The following is a 19472-nucleotide window of genomic DNA, read 5'->3' on the forward strand; positions in this document are numbered from 1 at the left end:
CAAGTTCTGGGGTGAATCTGTTGATGTACTTGGGTAAGAAGACCTCTATGACAAAGGAATAATGCTTTCCCCAATATGGCACAAGGGCATCTTTTCCAAACACAGAGACTGTTTCATATTTCATGTCTCAGAGAGGCTATTGCTTCATGTCATAGCTCATCAGCTCAATGATTGATTGAATTGTGACCAGAACTGACTATTCCTGCCTCAAACCCTTCCTTTTACCCAACAGAACTTCTTTTCAGAGTAAGATCCCTTTAAGGAAGTTCCTGAATGTGAAATTGAGTTTTTTGTTTTTAAAAGAGTCCAACGGAGATGGAAAGCATAAATACAAAGTAATGAGATTACGTAAATCATACAAAAATCAGTCTCTTAGTTTTTCTACTCACACCTTCAGTTATGAGCAGTATAAAATTCTGTGGTTTCAAGAAGCTGTTTTAAGCAGAAACCAATATTGATGATCATTAAAATCAAAATAAAGCTTTAAAAAATTACCAGAATGCTTTATCTTTGAACAAATAAGTAAATAAGAGGAGATTCCTTAAAAAAAAAAAAAAGCCTGGGAGAACCTTCAAGTTATTGTTTTAAAAAGTAAAGAAATATTCCAATGTAACACTTGTTGAATATATATTGACTCATTATTATGACGAGCTAAATATTTATCTGTTCAATCAACTTCAAAACTCACCATGAACACTCACTAAAATAACCTTCAGAATTGGGCTACAACTGAGGCAGTATTGAATGTCAATGAAAGATTCTGTGATTTGGATTCTCGACATCTCTTAAAACCATAAAGAGCAAGTGATATAAACCTAGGTCACTGCCGTGGGTATGGCTGGGGCTGGAGATAATCAGAGCCACCAAATCAGAGCTTACTTTCTACTCCACTGCCCCAAACAGGTCACTCTTCAGACTCCAAATAATCCGTGAGAGACAGGAGTGTGCAACTAAGGAGGGATCATTGAAGAAGAAAAAGAATCCTCTACACTCATAGCAGAGGTTGGATTCTGAGAGAAGTAGATATTTTATACCTTTCTGAAACTAAGAACTTAACTTTAAATGCAACCACTGGCTCTCTAGTCTTTCAAGCCATTCTATTTTAAGGCAACAAATAGTGTCATGGCATTGTACCAATGGGAAAGTTAAAACAAGGCACAAAAGTTAAAACCACTTTTTCACAATCACATTTGAAATCATGCTAAACCCAATAAAAGAACATGTAAAACATAACCAAGAGAATGACTAGGCATGATCCAAAATGCAGACCCATCATATTTAAATCCAAACAAGTGCTACAACTCTGCCAGCCAGCCCTGATACAGTCCAAGAATCTGCAGCGAGATTTGTGATCCAAATGACTGATTTTTTTGCTCATTTGGTTTACAACAGAACCAATCCTACTCTGTTGTATGTTTTGACTGAACTATGAGAACATGTACGAGATTGTTTGCCTAGTCACAAATGCAGGAGGGAAAGATGAAGGGAAAGCTTATATTCTGTATTAAAGTATAAAAAGAAATCGTTTTACACAGGAAAAATGCAACCATTCAATCAGCTTCGTAAAACTAAAATAACACAAGCTGTCTTAACAGGGTTATTCAGAAAAATATAGGAACTTACACACTTGGTTTATAGAAGCAAAAACTAAGAATAGCATATGTAGAGGAAGGTTTCCAGATAAATTCTTAGTGCTGTTACAAGGCAGCCTTCTGATTCAAGAAGATTCGTCCATCTTTCTGTCTTGCTCCTATAGACAAACATAATCAAGGAAAAGATTGTTAGTAAATCTCGCTCTTAAAGAAGGAAGAAAAATGACAAAATACATTTTATTTAAATATTTGGCTAATTTCAGTGTGAATAATGATGAAGTTCACATTTTAAAATGTGTTTGGTGAGTGTGTTTCTGAACCTACTAGACACATCCTACTGACTTTAAGAAATTGCCTCAAATGGAACCCTCTCTTTGAAACTTGAATTAAATACAGTCAACCATTCAAAAATGATTTTAGAATTAAATATTTAGTTTTGCTGAAACCATCCATAACAGAGATAAAATAGTATAACAGATATGTTCCTAAAATATACAAAAATGATATTTAAACTAAATTGAAACATTTGAAATTTACCATGAGTTAGTAATCTAGTTAAATGAATAAACTCTATACTCTAAAGTGAATGGTCACTACCTAAATTATGTGGAACTTCATATTGCGCATTTTGTTTAAAATGAGATTATACTGGTTAGAGCCTATAACTTAGTTAAATCCATTCTAAGACAAGCATTGACATGTTCAAAAGCTTACTGAAAATTAGCCCTTTCTTTCTGTTAATCTCTTTCTCTCTATATATCTATTAGAACTTTGCCTAAAGAACATTTTTAAATTAACCTTTGGGAGTTGATATTTGAACGTAATATTATGAAGACAGAAATAGAGTGGCCTACAGGTAGTATTTGTTAGGGATTAGAAGACTCTATCATATGAAAACTGACTTCTAAGAAGTATCAAATAACAGCTATCTAATCAATTATATGCAGAGTAGTGTGGCAAAGGATATTTTAATCCTGCCATCTAGAAACTGACCTGTGTTAAGTATATACTTAAGGAAAAAGAAGTCTATAAGAATAATTATGGGTTTAGAGAATAGCTCATGTGTATATATTTCAAGTCTGTTGATTTTACTCTTTTGTGTTTTATATCAAGAAATGACTTTCAAGAGGAAAAGGACAGTTGTGGGTTTGGAAACTTCTCATCTGCTAAAAAAGTTTAAAAGTTTTTTTTACCTTAGGACACATGGAGTAGCAACAGGAAAAAATATATATAATTACAAGGGGGAGGAGAAGAAAATAGAAGATTAAGAAGAAAAATTTTAATGTGGATCCAAGGATCTAGTGACAACTCAAGCTGAATCCCATAGTGAAGCAAGGTTTGCAAGGACTCTCTGAGCAGAAGGGGAACTGAGAGAGAGAGAGAGAGAGAGAAACAGTGAGAGAGAGAGAGAGAGAGAGGGAGAGAGAGAAAACAGTGCAGGATGGGGAGAGCAGACTGAGGAATGGAGGAGAAATCTGTTTCTACCAGCTGCTGGGATCATTTTGGGGGATCCTTAGTCCAGATACGGCCTTTTCATTCTTTTGCAGGATACTGCTTCCACTTATATTAACTTTCGAGGAATTTCGTTTGAAACTTTGAAAGTAATAAAATGCTCCAATTCCTATTAAGGATGAAATAATAAAGATTGCCGGTTCAACCTAGCAGAGGGTCATGAAGAGGTCAGTAAAGGGAGAGGAGTGATTGCACTGTGTCACCGGGCAGTTTGGCCTGGATGACTTCCCATGATTTAGGACCGGAACACATGACAGAGTTCAGCAGGGACGTTGGGTCAGATTTTCCCTTGCTCCACAGAGGTTTGTGCCAGCCTGAGAGGAAAATCACCACATGCAGCTGGCCAACTATGCCCAGAGTTGTGTAACATGCTGGAAAGCCATGGGGCATACTAGAGGACCCCGACCACAGCCAACTGGCCTGACCCAGGGGATCAGGCAGCCCAAAGGGGACTGCAGAGCTGTGGGCATGACCTCTGGTTTGGGGAAATATCAAGCAATCCTAGGTACGGGTCCCTGGTGCTGTCCTGAGAGTCTACAGGAATAAGGGCTGACTTTCTGCCTTGGTGGAGGGCCCTGAGAAATGAGGGGCTTCTGAGGCATTGATGAGCTTCTAGTCTCCAAGGGAGATAGAACTCTTACTACATGCCATGGACTGTGTGCCACATCCTTTGCAGTGATTTTACGATTCAGTCTTCTCGATGCTCCTGAGAGGTATCCCCATTTTACAGTTGAGGAAACTGAGGTCCAGAGAGGGCAAGTCACTTATCCAGAGGAGGAAGATTTTGGGCCAGGGCTGCCTGACTTCATGGTGCAGATACCTGGGTTTTAGTCAAAGCCACACAGTTTCTCTTAGACTGAAAGGCATGAGCCCATCAGTATCCAGTGGGATCCCACGCTCAGGTGACAGACCACACTCGCCCGTCCCCACATACACACAAAATTATCCCCTCCTCCGCACACACACTGGGAGCCACAGCCCCTAGAAGTGCTGGAACTGTTTCTCTTGGGACATAGGAGAGCTAAATTTTAATCAAAAGAAAAACACATATGGAGGCTTAGTATACGCTAGACATGGCCAGATTCAGGGTCAATTTCTTACCTTATTTCCTCCCTTTTTTTCCCAAATAAGGGAAGAAGGACAATTCAGAACAAGGCACTGAGACGGGGAGGGCAGACAGGGAGAAAGTGGGCAAACTAGGGGTCACCAATAAGAGCATGGGCCCCCAAGCTTGAAGAGCCTGGATTTCAGCTGATCTCTTAATCTGGGACAAGCTATTTTTTCAGTTGTCAAATAGGGATAAGAATAGTACCCACTCGTTTAAAGAATCAAGTAGCACCATGTTAAATCTTAGTATATAATAAATGATTAATACACATTACTTTTCATTTTTTATTAATTTTGTAGAGTTGAGAAGAAAATATAAGGCAATAAAATTGTAGAGAAAGGCACAAAATAATAAGAATGGGGAAAGCTACAATCCAACAACAGACTCCAAACAGAAAAGGGAGGAGAAGGGAAAAAGCAAGGTGAGGCTTTAAACTAAATCAACTGCAAGTGAATGGGAAAGGAGAAACCACAATAAGGTATTAAAAAAAAATAGCAAAGAACAGAAAGTAAATTCTCAAATAAAAGGCAAGGGAAGAAAAGAGGGGAAGTAAACTGTGGGCCCGACCCCAAGATGGAGGACCAGAAAGAAGAGTGGCCCTGGGGAGAAAAGAGAAGGGTCCTGGGAAGCAGTAAGAAAGAAGCAAATGGAAAATAGACTCTGGTCTGGGATGATTTAGGTTTTGAGTCCCAACTCTGCCCCAGAGGGACACTGTGACTTAAGAAGGGTCACTAAACCTCTCTGAGCCTCAATTTCCTCCTGCAATTTTAACATAAGGGGACGGCGTTCAAGGATCTAAGTACCCTGTGGGCCCCTTTAGAAGACTCTCCGAAAAGAGCTCCCTCTGAAGCCCCCTTTCTCTTTCCACTTCAGTTGCTGATGTTTGGGGCTCTGCTCAGGGGGTAGAAATAACTCTGAGGGGGTGAGAAGAAAAGAAAGACCAATGATGTAGGAACAACATAAAGCACACTCAAAAATGAAGAAACAAATGGGTAAAGTTTTACAGAAAAAAGAATAGACATTCAAAGGAAACAAAATAACTGTAATACCCACTGGGTAGCAGGCATGGTGCCAATTAAAGTTTTCTGTTGTTATTATTACACATTTATCTTTATGCCCTTGTAAACGGTATTTAGCATCAAGTCTCAAATTTTAAAACAAAAATATGGTATCTAAGTGGCTGGGCAGGAGAAAGCATGAAAGTGAATATGTTAGGGAAGGAAAAATATAGCTACATGCCTCAAATGACAGAAAACAAAAATAATCGCATCAGAAAAGGCATCAAAGGTCCTGTGGAGAAGGAACTTTCAAAACTAAAATGAACAAACAACAAAGGCCTAAAACAGAAAAGACCTAACAAAAACGGAGAGAGTTGTGAAGTTTTGAACTGTCGTGCTCAGCATACTGGTGTGTTACCAATGGATTCCTGTTGTGACTCTCCGGCCACTGGGCCACCGGCTGGGAACAGCCTGGTCCATTTATCACAATGTGTGATGTCATTACTAAATACAAATAAAATACGTAATATTACTACTTATCTTCTGAGACAGGATGTGATCTGGCAAAGTTTGAGGAACACTGCAATTTTCACCACAGGAGGAAGAGAAGCAGGAAAGACCCTACCTATGAAAGCAAAACTAGAGGAAAATTCATAACAGAATCATCCAAGAGTAGCAGCAGCTGGCTATGCTCAAATCTATACAGGGGAGAAAGAAAGGCTCCCTGTTACAACGTGCAGCTAAAAATAGATGATGAAATACTTATTATTTGAGCTGGAAGGAATCTTAAAGGTTAAGACAGGACTTGAACACTGGTTTTGCAGTTCTGCATGTACGGTCTGTGTTCTCCAGCTGGCTCCTGGACTGTGGGACGGTACCAGGTCACGTGTGGCTTTATAGCCTCACTGCGGAGTACACCGTGCCTGGCGGAGTGTAAACACGTAATTCACGTTTGTTGAATGAATGATGGAATTAGTGCTTTTCGTTCAAACATTCATTTCACAAACACCTGGAGAGGCAGAGTGGATCCAAGGTGTCCGGGCTGCCAGTTCGGGGCTCATTGCACTTCTCTGCCATCTTTTTTGCGTTTCATGCCTCCTACCAGCAAACAAACAGCGCATGGTGTGGTCCAGGAGCTGGGAGCCAGGCCCATCCTGGCTCTCTCACGCTCTGGGGACCTCAGCAAAACCGTTTCTTTCTAAGCCCCAGTTGTCTTCTCTGTGAAATGCTGTGGTTGGATCAAACCATTTATGTGACTTCTAGTTGAAAGGGGCACATAAAACCCTACCCTACGGCAAGGAAAAACTCTGGAGTAAGTCTGGTTTTCAAAGGAAATCTTAAACTGAAAACAGCTTCCAAGCCTTCTCACACTGACCATCCGTATGAACACCAACTGATGGATGGGGGTGTACTATGTAATTTTTTTTTTTTTTTTTTTGCGGTACGCGGGCCTCTCACTGTTGCGGCCTCTCCCGTTGTGGAGCACAGGCTCCAGACGCGCAGGCTCAGCGGCCACGGCTCACGGGCCCAGCCGCTCCGCGGCATGTGGGATCTTCCCGGACCAGGGCACGAACCCGTGTCCCCTGCATCGGCAGGCGGACTCCCAACCACTGCGCCACCAGGGAAACCCTGTAATTTTTGATATATCTGAACCATGTTTAAATTTTTTTCACACAAGGAAAAGAACTATACACTTCTTTTTTATGTATCTGACTTTTCTTTGGAAAGTGGCATAGAACTTTCAGGATGGTGAGTTTTGAAGGATTTTTATAAGGATTTCAGTCATTATCTGAATTTGGGTAATTAGATTTTTGCCGGTACACAAAAAGCTAATAATAGCTCCTGACTAGTCTTTCGCTTTTTATCTTTAGGGCTGTGGACTAAAATAAAGGTTAAAGAAGGGAAAGCTTTCAAAGAAATCACTGTTCAAATCTCCAGTACAGAAAACTCTGACTTGTATTTGTGTCTGATGGAAACAACTCCAGGCCTAATCTCTCCAGACTCAGCAGACAGGAGAAAAGCCAAAGGCAGCTGCTACAGGGACACGATTCGAGCGTGTGCCCGGTTCCTCCCTCCTCTGGGCCCTGTCCTCCCTTCCCCTTGCTCTGCACCTGCACAGCTCACACAAAGGCCTCGCAGGATTAGCTGCTCCCAGAGAGCCGTAGGTAAACATCCCACCTGTCCAGAAGATGAAAATGCTTTTATTTAGAGGCTACTCTTTTCCTTCTACAAAATGAATTCTCTAAATCTGTGCCTCTTCCACATGCATATTTCTTTATTTTCTACACTGAACAATAGATACATTATTTATCTTTAATCTTCCCTCCCCTCTGTATTTGTGGTCATTACATAGGGCCCGCTGCAAATTCTTGGAAAGGAAATCATCTGTTTCTAGACTGCAAGTAAAATGAGGCTTGTGCTTTCACCTGAATTCTTACAGAAAGTCCCAAGGATTTTTGAACAGTGGCCTAATGTTGTCTTGCAGTCCAAGGAGTGTACTGCATAGTAACAATCCCTTAATTTGGAAAGGTTTTATATTTTGCAATACACTGTTGTATCACCTGACATTCAGATACGTTTTGAGTAGAAATTATTGACACATGAGTGTCATGTGTGCTAGAGAGTTTGCATGTCTAAGAACATACAGCCAGTGAGAAGACACTGGGACTCTGATCTAATGATCCTACTTCCTAATTTAAGGCTCTTTCCTTGAAGAAAGAAACAATGTTCCTGTTTCTTTTAAGTACAGAAGAGAGAGGAATGGCTTATTTCTTTCATATAAGCATAGAAAGGGTTCCTCTACTTTCTTGGTTCAGTATGATCTTACCAAGGAGTGAAACTCCTTGGAAGCATTTATGATGTCAACCCTTCCTCATGTGAAGAGGACAGGAGAATGAGAGGGCAAATTTCTCCCCACAGTGCTGGCAGCTTCGTGCTGTATCTGAAGGTTGCCCCTGTCTTACGTTTTTGACCTGAAGTGTCCTGGTTCAGAAAACCCGAGCTCACCTTTCCTATCAAGTTCCACGGACTGTAGTTACAGCCAGGATTCCTGCCTGTGAATCTGAATTAACTTGGGTGTCAGGATCTACATCTACTTCATCTGATTTCCTTTAGAGGGGGAGTTGATTCTTTTCTGAAGGGAGAGAATGCAGATAGGAAAATGAGTGCCTTGTAGGCGTCAGCAGCAGAGCATAGTGGATTCAGTCTGAACGAACTGGATCAAACACAGCAGCTCCATTTCAGGAGTCACTGCAGGCTCCGAATCTCCTCCTCTCCTGGAGGTCAAGCCAAGTGTGTGTGTGTGTGTATGTAAAATACCTTAAAGACTGGACTCACCTAAGAAAAAGTATTCTGATTGTCTGAAAACAGGAAAACAAGAGCTTAAAAATACAGCCTTTTTGTATACGAAACTCCAAGAAGAAGATGTGGTGGAGGGAGAGAAGCCTTTCTCTAGATTTTAGAAAACCTCCTAACAAGAAAATGTCAGTCGCTGACTTTCTTTACTCTGAGCAGTAACCAGAGTAACGGTGTCCCCGAGGATTTTCGTGCCTGTCACTGGGGCTGCTAAGAATAGAGTGAAGCTCACTCGCTCCACAAAATCCAGACCGGGTTTTTATTTCTTCCCCCTGCCGATCTTCACCCAAGGCTAACCCGATAGATCCAGGGTTCACTTCCCTCCCACTCACTGTGGGAAAAACACTCAGGCAATTGGAAAAGGTCAAAGGGGAAAGGCCAGCTGTGGGACTGAGGAGTGGGGAGAGAAGGAAGCTTGGCAAGAAGATTAGCTCTGTTCTTCCGAAATGCCCATGTCTAGAGACAGCCTCCACTGCTCTAAGTCCGCCCCTTCACACACAGAGAAATAGGACTGCTGTTAATCCCTTAAACCTGATTATCGAAGTGATGTCCACTCACCAGCAGCTGCGCCCTTCTGCTTTCTGGTGACCGCTCATCATCTGTGTTCCACCACGAAGCTCATGGTGGTGCCGTCAAAGGAGGGGGGGGCGATGATCCGCGGCCCCAGGGGCTGCGAAGTGATGCTGATGACAGGCTTGCCATGCAGCTGGGCAAAGCCCTTGGCCCCCACGAGCTGGGATGTGGCCGCTGGGGCAGAGGAGGAGGAGGAGGTGGGAGACTGACCGGAGGCCATGAAGTAAGGGGCCTCGGGGAAAGATGCAGCTGCCTCTTTGCTGGGGGGCTCTGCTGCCACGGGGGAGAGCTCGGCGCCCCTTGGAGTGTGAGCAATTGGCGTGGGCTGCAGGGCGTTGGCGGGCAGCACCGTGGGCAGAAACCCGGGGTAGATCATGTAGGCGGGGCCGTAGGCCCCGGGACTCAGGGCCAAGGGAGGCCCGGGGAGGGACATGGGAGCCACAGCCTGCTGCTGGGAGGTCATGGGCACGTCCACATACTGCCCGGTCTCGGGGTCAAACAGTCTCCGGGTCATGGGCTGTACTGGTGTGTCCACCAGATAGTACTGGCCGGTTGTCACATCTAGGAGCATCTTGCGCTGGGTCTGCGGAGGCTGCGGCTGCTGGAAGGGGTCTGTGGGGACCGGAGCTGGGCCCACAGGTGCCGGGGCAGGCATGCCTGGCGGGGAGAAGCAGAGGACCTGGGGCTGGGCCCCCTGGAGGGTGAACGGCAGCAGCTGCTGGTGGTAGATCGCGGTGGGGGGATGCTCGGGGCTCTGTGGCCCTGCGGGGGCAGCTACCGTCCCCCGGGGGTCGTCAGGCTTGGTGCGCCAAGCTGGCCGGCTGGTTCCACTGACCTGAGAGCCTTTGGGGCTACTGGGGACCTGACTGCGGGCACTCAGCGGGGGCAAGCTGCAGAGAGTGGTGGCTGAGGAGGCTGGGGGCCCCTCCCCCTCCCTCCCCGCCCCCGGCCTGCCTGCAAGCTCCCCAACTGCAGAGCTCCCTTTAAGGGGGATGGTCAGGTAATTCTCACAGTCGCTATGGCTCTTTTCCAGATGGCCGCCATTTTTCCTGTTGGTCACCTCTTCGAGAGATGCCCGAGTGGCCGGAGAGATCTTGAGAGACCGGAGTCCCTGCGATTTGATGCCCTTTGCCCCCGAAGGGCTCTCTGGAGCGGGGCCTTGTGGGAACTTGCCAGCGACACCCCCAGTTTTCTGGGTGCTGCTGGCGCTCACTGTGACCACGTTCCGGTGGCTGGGGAGCGGGGGCAGGGGCTGGGTTCTGTCCACATCCTTGTGCACCGGGGGGATATAGAGGGACCGGGGCCTCTCCCTGGCCAGGTTCTCAAAGGCGGCCGCGCGGGCGGACACACTCTCGGCGCTCGGGTTGGAGTTTCTCCGCTGCAGACGCTCTATGGGGCCCCCTCGCAGGACCACCCCTGTGCCTTTGTGCCCGGCGCCCCGCTCTTCCGCCCCACCCAGCCGTTTGGCCAACTTGTCGGGGTCCCGCTCAGCACCCCCGGCGCCTTCTTTCTCCTCACGGGCGATGAGCGACAGGACGTGGCTGTCGGTCATCAGGGGCAAGGGGTCGCTTTTCCGCTTCCACTCGTTCCTGTTGAAGCTGTACAGCTCTTCCATGGACCTCACGGCCGCCGTCAGCTTCTCCAGAGCATTGTGGGATGTCTTGGGGCCTTTTCCTTCCTCCTTGACCTCCTCCTCCTTGACCTTCTCTGGGGTCTTCTGAGCCTTGGAGACGATCTTGAGCACGGGCAGGTACGAGCCCTGCTCAGGCTTATTGGGGGCGATGGTGGCCACGGGCAGCCTGCCAGATGCCCTGTGAACCAAGACTGTCCCTTCTGGAGAGGAGGAGTTCAAGGCCCTGCTGCTTCCGTCCTTGCCCACGTTCTCCCTGGGCTCTCCGTCTGTGCTGTCTTCCCTCTGGTTCACCACGGCCTGGCACGTAATCACCATGGGGGACAGGGATCCCGATCCACCAGCTGCAGGAGCCAGCTGCCTGGGTTTGGGCCCGGTCAGCCCCTGCTCTGGGGTAACGCTGCCCTTGTCACTGCTCTCTCCTGACGCTTTGAGTAGTTTCCGGACATCTCTCACCTGGTGGAGGGGGCCTTGGGCCTTGGACTTGTCCCTGACATCTCTCACCTGGAACTGGGGCACTTTTTCCAGGCTGTCCCCCCGGAAGAGTTTCTGCTGTGCCCTGCTGTTGTCCTCAGTGGTCCTGAGGAGGTTCGAGGCGCTGCCACTGGCCAGTTTGGGTGTGAGCAACTTGGCAATGTTGAAGTCAGAGCTTGGCTGTTGCACGCTCCCCAGCCGGATCTTGATTTCGGGAGCCTTGGGCCTGATGGCTGCTGTGGAGGTGGCCTGGGCAGCAGGGTGCTTGGTGGCCTGCTTCCCCGGCTGCTTGTCCTTGGGTGTCTGCTGGATGTTGGGGACAAAGAGGCGAGACATGATGGTGGACTTACTGGCAGAGATCTCCCCGAGATCAGCCCTCCAGTCGCCCCCTTTGGGGAGTTTCAGCTTCCCAACGGGGGCCTTTTCTTCCCGCTTCTCAGCCTCTTTCTCCTTCCATGACCGGAAGGCACTGTTCTGACTGCGGAGGAAGATGCTCTTGACAGTGTCTGACGCACTCTTTTTAATTTCACACACCTCTACTGGGTGTCCATCAGCGAGATTATGGCCGGAGCCTGCATGGCTCTCCCGAGGGGCACTGGCTTTGAACACTGGGGATTTAGACCCAGCTACGGACCCCTCCCCACCTGCATCCGACACGCTGACCACCGTGTACTCAGAGCCGGCCTCCGAGTGGCGAGAACTCTGCCTCTGCAGGTCCCTCTCCCGCTGCTTCTCAGCCCCTGGGGGAGGGCCCTCCGTCTCCTTGGAGGTGCTGGAGAGGTTAGGGTGGGATGTGTCACTGACTTCTCCCCTCTCCATTTTGAACTCGTGTTCCCGCTGCATCTTCTTGGAGATGACGTTTTTGAGCAGACTGGAGGCAAACTTGGACGACTTCTGGGGGCCGTCCGCTCGGGAGGCAAGCCTGCTGCCCTCGGAGGTCTCTGAGCCTTCATCCGTGTACACGGACCCAGGGCCCTTGCTGGGGCCCTTGGGGGCCCTGCAGGGCCCCGCGGCGGAGCTGGCTTTGCTCTCACTACATACATTCAGAGGCTCGAGAAGGGTGACCACGCGGGAGCCCGACGGGCCCTGCTTCTGGAAGCACAGAGGTGTCTCCACGTGTTTGATCTCCCCCTCGACTTTGCTGACGACGAACTCCAAGGCCTTGGTCTGGGACTTCTTGGACTGGATGTAGAGCTGGTCTGCGGTCGTCCTGGCCCCGCAGCCCTTCCTCAGACCCGCAGCCATAGAGGCGGCGCTGCTCCTGAGGAGACCCTGTTCCACCCTGGCTCCGACGCCTGCGCATTTCAAGTCCAGGAAGGCCGACCAGCGCCCAAAGCCCACTTCGGAGAGCGAGGAGGACTCCCGGGAACTGATGTTCAGAGCCTCAAAGTAGGGGTAAGCGAGGCTCCGGAAGGCCCGGGAGGTCAGGTTACGCACCTCTTTGTCGGCGTCGTCCAGTTCGCTCACGGCACTGGAGGCCCCGCTGGAGGAGTCCACCAGCTCCTTCGCCCGGACGGCCCCGCACCGCGTTTGCAGGCGAGCAGGGACGGCGATGAATTTCTTTGCATGGTCCTGAGCCACGGCTGCAGCCGGGTCCTGCTTCAGTGAACTGGAATTGTGTTCAGCAGCTGTAGAGACGCGGAGGCTCATGTCGCCTTCATGCTTGGCAGCGTAAATAATGTTTTGCTTTGCACACACGTTGCTAGGCTCATTTATAGCCCGGGAAGTCGGTTTGATTGATAGGAGGATCTGGCCTGCTTCACTCCCGCAGCTGCTTGCGGCGGCTGAGGCTGCCTCCAGCGGCTGCGGCAAGGGCTCACACGGGGTGGCAGTGCCAGGCCCCGTGGCTGGGGGAGTGGGGTCGCTGTCCGAGGGGCCGCTGCCCACTTCCGTGCTGCTGGTGTCGCCACCGCTGCTGCCCGCGCTGGGGCGGGCGGGGTCACTGCCGGTGGGGCTGGGTGTCCGGGTGGCGCTGGTGCTGGGAGCGGTGCTGAGGTAGCAGCTGTTGTCATCGTCGTCTTCGCTCGGCGTGGTGACGTCCTCTGGGGTCTCGTCGCTGCCACCAAAGGAAGCATAGTCCACGAATGAGTAGATCACGTTGTTGTCCTCGAAATCCCAGCGGGAGGCCAGGCCCACGTCGAAATCCGTGTCCTGCTCGACCTCGCTCAGCTGGATCTCGTGGGTGGTGATGTAGTGAGCCTCCTGATTCTGGGGGGGGTCCCTGGGGCCCTGAGACTTGGCAATCATGTCTCTGCACTCGGTACCATCTCCTCCTCCTGGTCTCTCCCCTTCGTCTCCTCCCTTGGGCTGGCGGCTCACTGCGTCCTCACCACTGTCGCTCTCAAAGTCTAAAGATGTGGAAGAGGTGGCCAGAGCCCCTGTGGATGTGGTGGTATCACCCGTCTTGGAAAGGCCCCCTTCTTCTGCTTTGTCCACCAGGGAGGAGGAGGAGGAAGACGAGAGGTTGCTGCCCTCATCAGCGCCGGAGAGCTGGGATCCGGAGTCTTCCAAGGAGGCAGGGTCCTTCTTGGGGGCTGGAGCCTCGCACTCTTGGCTGCCGGGTTCGTCTTGGGCTTTCTCCTCGGGGCTTCTAGAGCCCCTCTGATCCCCCGGGCGCTGCTCCAGAGTAAGTCTCATGGTCCGGGGACTGTCCCTCTGGACTCCAGCTGAAGTGCGCATCTCCACATATTTCCCTTCTCCCTGCGCGGAGGCCGATGGCTTGAGAAGTGGCCGCAGCTGCTGCTTGAGCTCCTGGCGATCTTGAGCTCCGCTCACCCCCTCCCCGACCTCCTTCGGTCTGGCCTGCAGATTCAGCTCAGGAGGGGCGCCTTCCATTCTGAGCCCTCGCCTAGGTTTCAGCAACAGGAGAAGACAGTGGGGAGCACCGGGGCGGTCCCGGGCCCCTCCCTGGCCCTGGAGGGGCTGCAGAGTAGCCCGAAGCAGGGTCCCACGTGCCTGGATTGGCCCCAAGGCTGTAGTCACCACGGCCGCGGCTGCCACCACCTCCCGGTTCTTCAGCCCCTGTGGCGGGGCCCGGGCGAGGCGGAGGGAGGAAGGAAGGCTCCTGGATGGGGCGGCAGAGGTGGTCTGTGGCCAGGGGGCTGCGGCTCCGGCCGAGACCGTGGCCAGCTTCCCGTAGCTGAGCTGTTCTGTCCAGTTGTTTGCCTGGCACCATCGGCAGCTAGGAGTCTGAATGCCATCGGCCACGGAGGGAGCAGCATCTGTAGGCCGACCTCGGGACTCCCAGAAATGAAAGGGAAGCATGTGCTGTTTCTTGTGAAGCCTTGTTCCTTTCCTGGATGGGGTAAGAGTGGGTCACGTCATTCCAGAAATATTTTTAGTGTCTATTCCCTAGTCATACGGAAACCACACTTGAGGGTAGAGAGAAGAGGCTCTAAGATGAAGAGAGCGTGTTGCGGGTGGAGGAGGCATGTGGGTTCTAATTGAAATCAACCAAATGTCCCATGTAATCTGTTACAGGGATGTCTAGCCGGTAGGAAACTGTTCTTTACTGACTGTCATCTTTCACTCCCAAGTCTGACTAGATGGTTTTTTTCCCCCTTGTTCTTAAATAAAACCCAAATTCAGCATTGCATTTCAAATCGATTAAGGACAGCTCTGAAAGACTTCAAAATCTCCCTTGAACATATGGTAGCTTTACGTTTGTCTCAACATCTATGCATTTCCTTTCTCTTTCATCTCAAATCAATCAAGTTCTGGTAATAAAACGTTTCACAGGAATAAAACACTCTGTCCTTCCTTCCCCAAAGTCCTACTTGATGAAACAGAATCTGTTTGTTTAAAAATAGGAAGAAACCCTTCTAGCATCTTTACTGTGCACTCGAAGGGTACAGGGGCCATTTTTAAAGACTTAGAACTGAACACTTCAAATAAACTTTTAATTATAGTCACTACAAAGGAGCACACGGGTTAAAAGGGACACGACTTCCAATCCCTACCACCTCAAACGAGTTCCTTAAACTTCTAAAACCGTGGCAAGACAATAAACCTCCACTTAAATATAGCCCGGGCTGCAGCCTAACGGGTCAGTTACACTGGCTGAATTCCAGACCTGCAGGGCACCAAGTCAAAAGGCACAGAAGAACAACGAATACACTTACCCTTCATGAGTACAGTGCGGCTTGGAGGGAGTTTCAGAGAGGAAATGTGACCCACTGGCATGCCCCGTGGCAACGAAGCCCAAATCCCAGTTCACTGGCTCTGAGATGCTTCCATTTCAAACAGTTCAGTAGTTGTGTAAGTGAATTTGCCAGGCAACCCAAATGGGGGTTCTGTACTGGCCATCCTCAGAGCAGATCCCTTGGGTGCTACCCGTGGAGAACCACGACTCTTGGTTTGGTGAGATCTGGCCCTCATCGTCTGCCAGGCCCAATTCCACCACTATACATAGTCTATGTGTCACTTATGCCGACTGAATAAAGCACTATTTTAGACATTCACATTTGTGGGGACCAAAAATAACACCATCAACCATCCCCTTCCAACATGAAGGCAACCCTCACACAGAAAAATGTTCCTTCCTTGGCATGGACGTGGGAGGAGGCATGGAGCGGGGGCCCCTAGCAACTGAAGCATCACCTTCTCATCCTTGGGATGTGGACGGCACAGCCCTGCCATTCCCCCCAGGACAACTCCCTTCTGCCCACATCACTGCCATTAAAAACATGACATAGGGAAGGCTGGCAAGATCAAGTATCACAATGTGGATATAAAGCCAGAGCGCTAGATGAAGAGAGTAAAAGAGAAAAGGAAACAGAAAGAAACAAAGAGGGGGAGAGAGGAAGGGAACGAAAGAACAAGAAGGAGAGAGAGAGAGAGGATTTGCTAAATTTGCAATCAACTGTTTTGATTATGGAGAACTGTGTGTAATGGCACAAAATTCTGGATTCTTAATGATAATAAAAATTTTAAATCATAATAATTACAATATGAGTTACAAAGTATTTACTATGAGTGAGAAGCCTTCTGAAGCACTTTTAAATGTGTCTGTATTCATTTATTTAATTCTCATTACAATTTGGCGAGTTAGGTACAATTATTGTAGTGATTTTACAGATGGGAAAGCTGAAACACAGAGTTGTTAAGAAATTGTGGAGCAGAATTCAAACCCGGGCTGTCTAGTTCCAGAGTTTGACCCTCAACCGTGATGCTGCAGAGCCTTGCTGACTTCCACGCTCAAATACTCTCTAGGGCACCCAGATGCTCAATTAGACGGGAGCAATGCATCCTAGGCAATTGCACCTGCATGACCACAAATCAACCACATAACCGTTTCTCGTTTTGTTTTGTTTATATCATCAACCTGTGTACACATTATGTATTCAGGGATTAAGGAACATGAGCGTATACATAAAATGAAATAAAATATAATCGGCTCCTCCAGGCAAGTAGAATGTTCTCAATGCCCCATTTTAATTTTGATTTGAAGCCTTGGACAAGAAACCCTGAACACTTTCTCAAGCGCTGTGGGCCATGCACACTCCACAGCTGAATAGAAGATGGAGTTTCTGCCCATCAAGGCAATTATAGTCTAAGAAGAAATTTTTCCAGCACTTTCCATATGGCCCTGTCTGTCATGACAACTCAGCAGATTTTAGCAGTTTTGCCTTGCAGTTGGCAAAGTACAAAATTGGAAGGTCAGATGCCCTGGATGTAGGTTAAAGCATAATTGTTTAATGCCCTGAGTTCTGGAAACTTACTTCCAGAGTTTTGCTTCCTCCAGAGAGTGCACCCCTAGCCAAAGCCCCCCAACAAAGAGAGAGGGTTATCCTAAAAGAGGTACTTACCTCCAAAATATCCGTGTGGCTCCTTTTCTCTTTTTTGTCTAAGTGAATGCCAGTGTAGGAAAAAATCTGTAGAAAAACCTTTTTTAGATAAGGTCAATTTCCAAAAAGTGGGGTTTAATTCAAACCACAAATTCTATTTAAAAATCAAAAAAGCAGAGAATTTGGAGTAAGACAGATTCTATTAAAGATTTTAAAAAAAGAAACTCATACATGGAAAAACAAAGACCAGTTGTAGGGTAAAGTAAAACAATTAAGAACACCAAACTTCTGCCCTCTGGCATTTTCAGAGCTCTGGATCAGTATATGTTACTATGCAATACTCTCAATTCTTTTGAAAAATATTTTTGTCATTCATTAGCCATAGAGCCTTTTATTTCCTAACATGACTACAGTCATCTATTTTTTTTTTGCAGATGAACTCAGTGGTTGCCTACCTGATCTCAGCTCTTGAGCAATTAACAGTGACTAATGCCACCAGCATTACCCCATGTTAAGCAAGCATACTTGCTAGACCAGGCAAGGTATACTCGGCAGACAGCTTTATATGGGAATTCCAAGAGCAACAAAAAGGAAATGACTCGTGTCATTATTTTTATCTCTGCAGAGTTTCTTAGCATTCCCTGAAAGTCTTGTGAAATGTATCATAGTAGGGAAAACTTTAACATGATTAAAGAAATGAAGAATGAAGGCCAGGTTATCCACCAACTGGTAAAAGGGTAGGGTTATGTTTCAGGTCTCTGACGTGGCATAGTATGATAGATAAACATCTCATTTGAAAGGAAGAACAGTTTATCAGAGGTAGACTGGAAGAGCAGAAATGAAGAGGTAGGTTTAAACTGTGGCTTAAACTAGGAGTTGGACAAAAGATTTTCCAAACAGAAACATTCTCAGGATTCTCTGGGGTGCAACAGGAGAGAGAAAGAGAGAGAGAGAGAGAGAGAGAGAGAGAGAGAGAGAGAGAGAGAGAGACTGATTACTTTAAATTTTGTGTAAGACTTTCCATAAACACCTGCACGCCTATCCACGCACACTGATGTGAAGGAGGCTTTTCTTCAGGCCACTGCTTAATGCCCAGAGTGTAGCCAGCTGTTTCTCTTCCTGGCCCAGGTTGACACCTGTAAGAATTACATCTGAAGGAACGGCACCATTTTCGTTTGTTTGTTTGCTTGGTTTTTTGGCTGGTTGTGCCAGAGTGTCTATTACTTAGTTACTGATATAAATGTTTTACACACTTTAACTCTTTAAATCTTCTCAAAAACACCATGCAAGGGCAATTATTATTCCCATTTTATGGATAAAAAATTGAGGGAAGACATGTAACCTGGATGACTTTTCACAGCTAGTAAGTGCTGGGACCCTCACTACCTGGCTCGGAGTGACTCAAGCCCACACTCAGTTGATGGTTGAGCTTTCAGTCCATGAGGTGGAGGTCACAGGCTCTTTCCCAGTGCTGGCCAGTTAGCTGTTCCGCAGCCTCTACCAGCTGCCTGCACATGGGAGAGCTGGTCGCCATGGAGACCAAGGAAACGGAGTGGCAGGATTAGTGTAAAACTATCCCTGTGAACAGAAAACAGCATGTCCCGTGAGGATGAATAAGTAGCACTATCTTCTTGTGCAAAGAAGAGCACGTTATCGTAGAAGCGTGCCGTGCACATTGGAGATGCAACCTCTTAGCTATGCCCTGAAAACTTGGAAGGGCAAGAAGGAACAGTTCACCACCAGAAATAAAATGTTCGCAGACACAGGGCACGCAGAGGGCAGAGGAGGTGCGAGAAGTCCTTTACTTTTCCCCTTGAGTCAGGATGTGTATTGGGTGCTGCTCCTCTCTGGTCCTTCCCAGCCCACCACCTGTCTCAGTGGTCTCCTGCACATTTGCCCTCCCTTTCCCCAGACCCATGCCCCTTTTTCTTCCTCTTGGCCCCTGACAATACTTTCCATCTCGTTCTCTCTTGAGGGAGTAGTGGAGTTTCGGGTGTTTCAGATTTTACTGGATAAAGAAAAATTATCCCTTCCAACCTCAAAGTGAAACTTGGACAGGACAAATAAGTCTTCTTCTATGGAATACAGACCACTTTGAAAAGCCTAACTCTAAATGTTTGTCCATCTCACCCAAGGCTGTCTGTTATCTTAGCCTGTAGGAGGCGGGAGCCTAAGAGGGCTGTTGCTAAGGTTGCCTCCTTGGTCTGGGAGAGCAGGTCAGGGAAGGTGCCTTCTTAGGGTTTCACAAGTTACTGTAAATTTTTTCTGGTTGGTGTTGAAACAGAATTTAAAGCATCAATCAACTCAGCTGTCTGTCTACGGGGTAACATCAATGGCTTATTTCTGAGACTTTAGAAAGGAATTTTTTTTTTTTGCCTTTTAATTCTTGATGGGGCTAAAATCATGTTTCTGTTTTGTGTTACTCTGGAAAATATTTCTTCTCCC

The 19472-nt window shown here is 47.7% G+C and overlaps 1 protein-coding gene across 1 annotated transcript; it reads right to left on the minus strand.

Moving 5' to 3' along the window:
• Positions 1 to 549: 549 nt before the first annotated feature.
• C1H4orf54 (chromosome 1 C4orf54 homolog) lies at positions 550 to 17161 on the minus strand. The gene is made up of 3 exons (XM_060115410.1): positions 17049 to 17161; positions 9123 to 14536; positions 550 to 1750 (listed from the first exon to the last, which is right to left on the minus strand). Exon 2 carries the CDS (start codon positions 14503 to 14505, stop codon positions 9160 to 9162), a length of 5346 nt encoding a protein of 1781 aa, XP_059971393.1. The 5' UTR covers positions 14506 to 14536; positions 17049 to 17161; the 3' UTR covers positions 550 to 1750; positions 9123 to 9159.
• Positions 17162 to 19472: the final 2311 nt, after the last annotated feature.

Source organism: Mesoplodon densirostris, chromosome 1 (assembly GCF_025265405.1).
Source record: "Mesoplodon densirostris isolate mMesDen1 chromosome 1, mMesDen1 primary haplotype, whole genome shotgun sequence".
In the NCBI taxonomy this organism is placed as follows: Eukaryota; Metazoa; Chordata; class Mammalia; order Artiodactyla; family Ziphiidae; genus Mesoplodon; species Mesoplodon densirostris.

Excerpts from the sequence above, each read along its gene's own strand:
- C1H4orf54 (XM_060115410.1), bottom strand. The coding sequence starts at position 14,505 with ATGCTTCCCTTTCATTTCTGGGAGTCCCGAGGTCGGCCTACAGATGCT.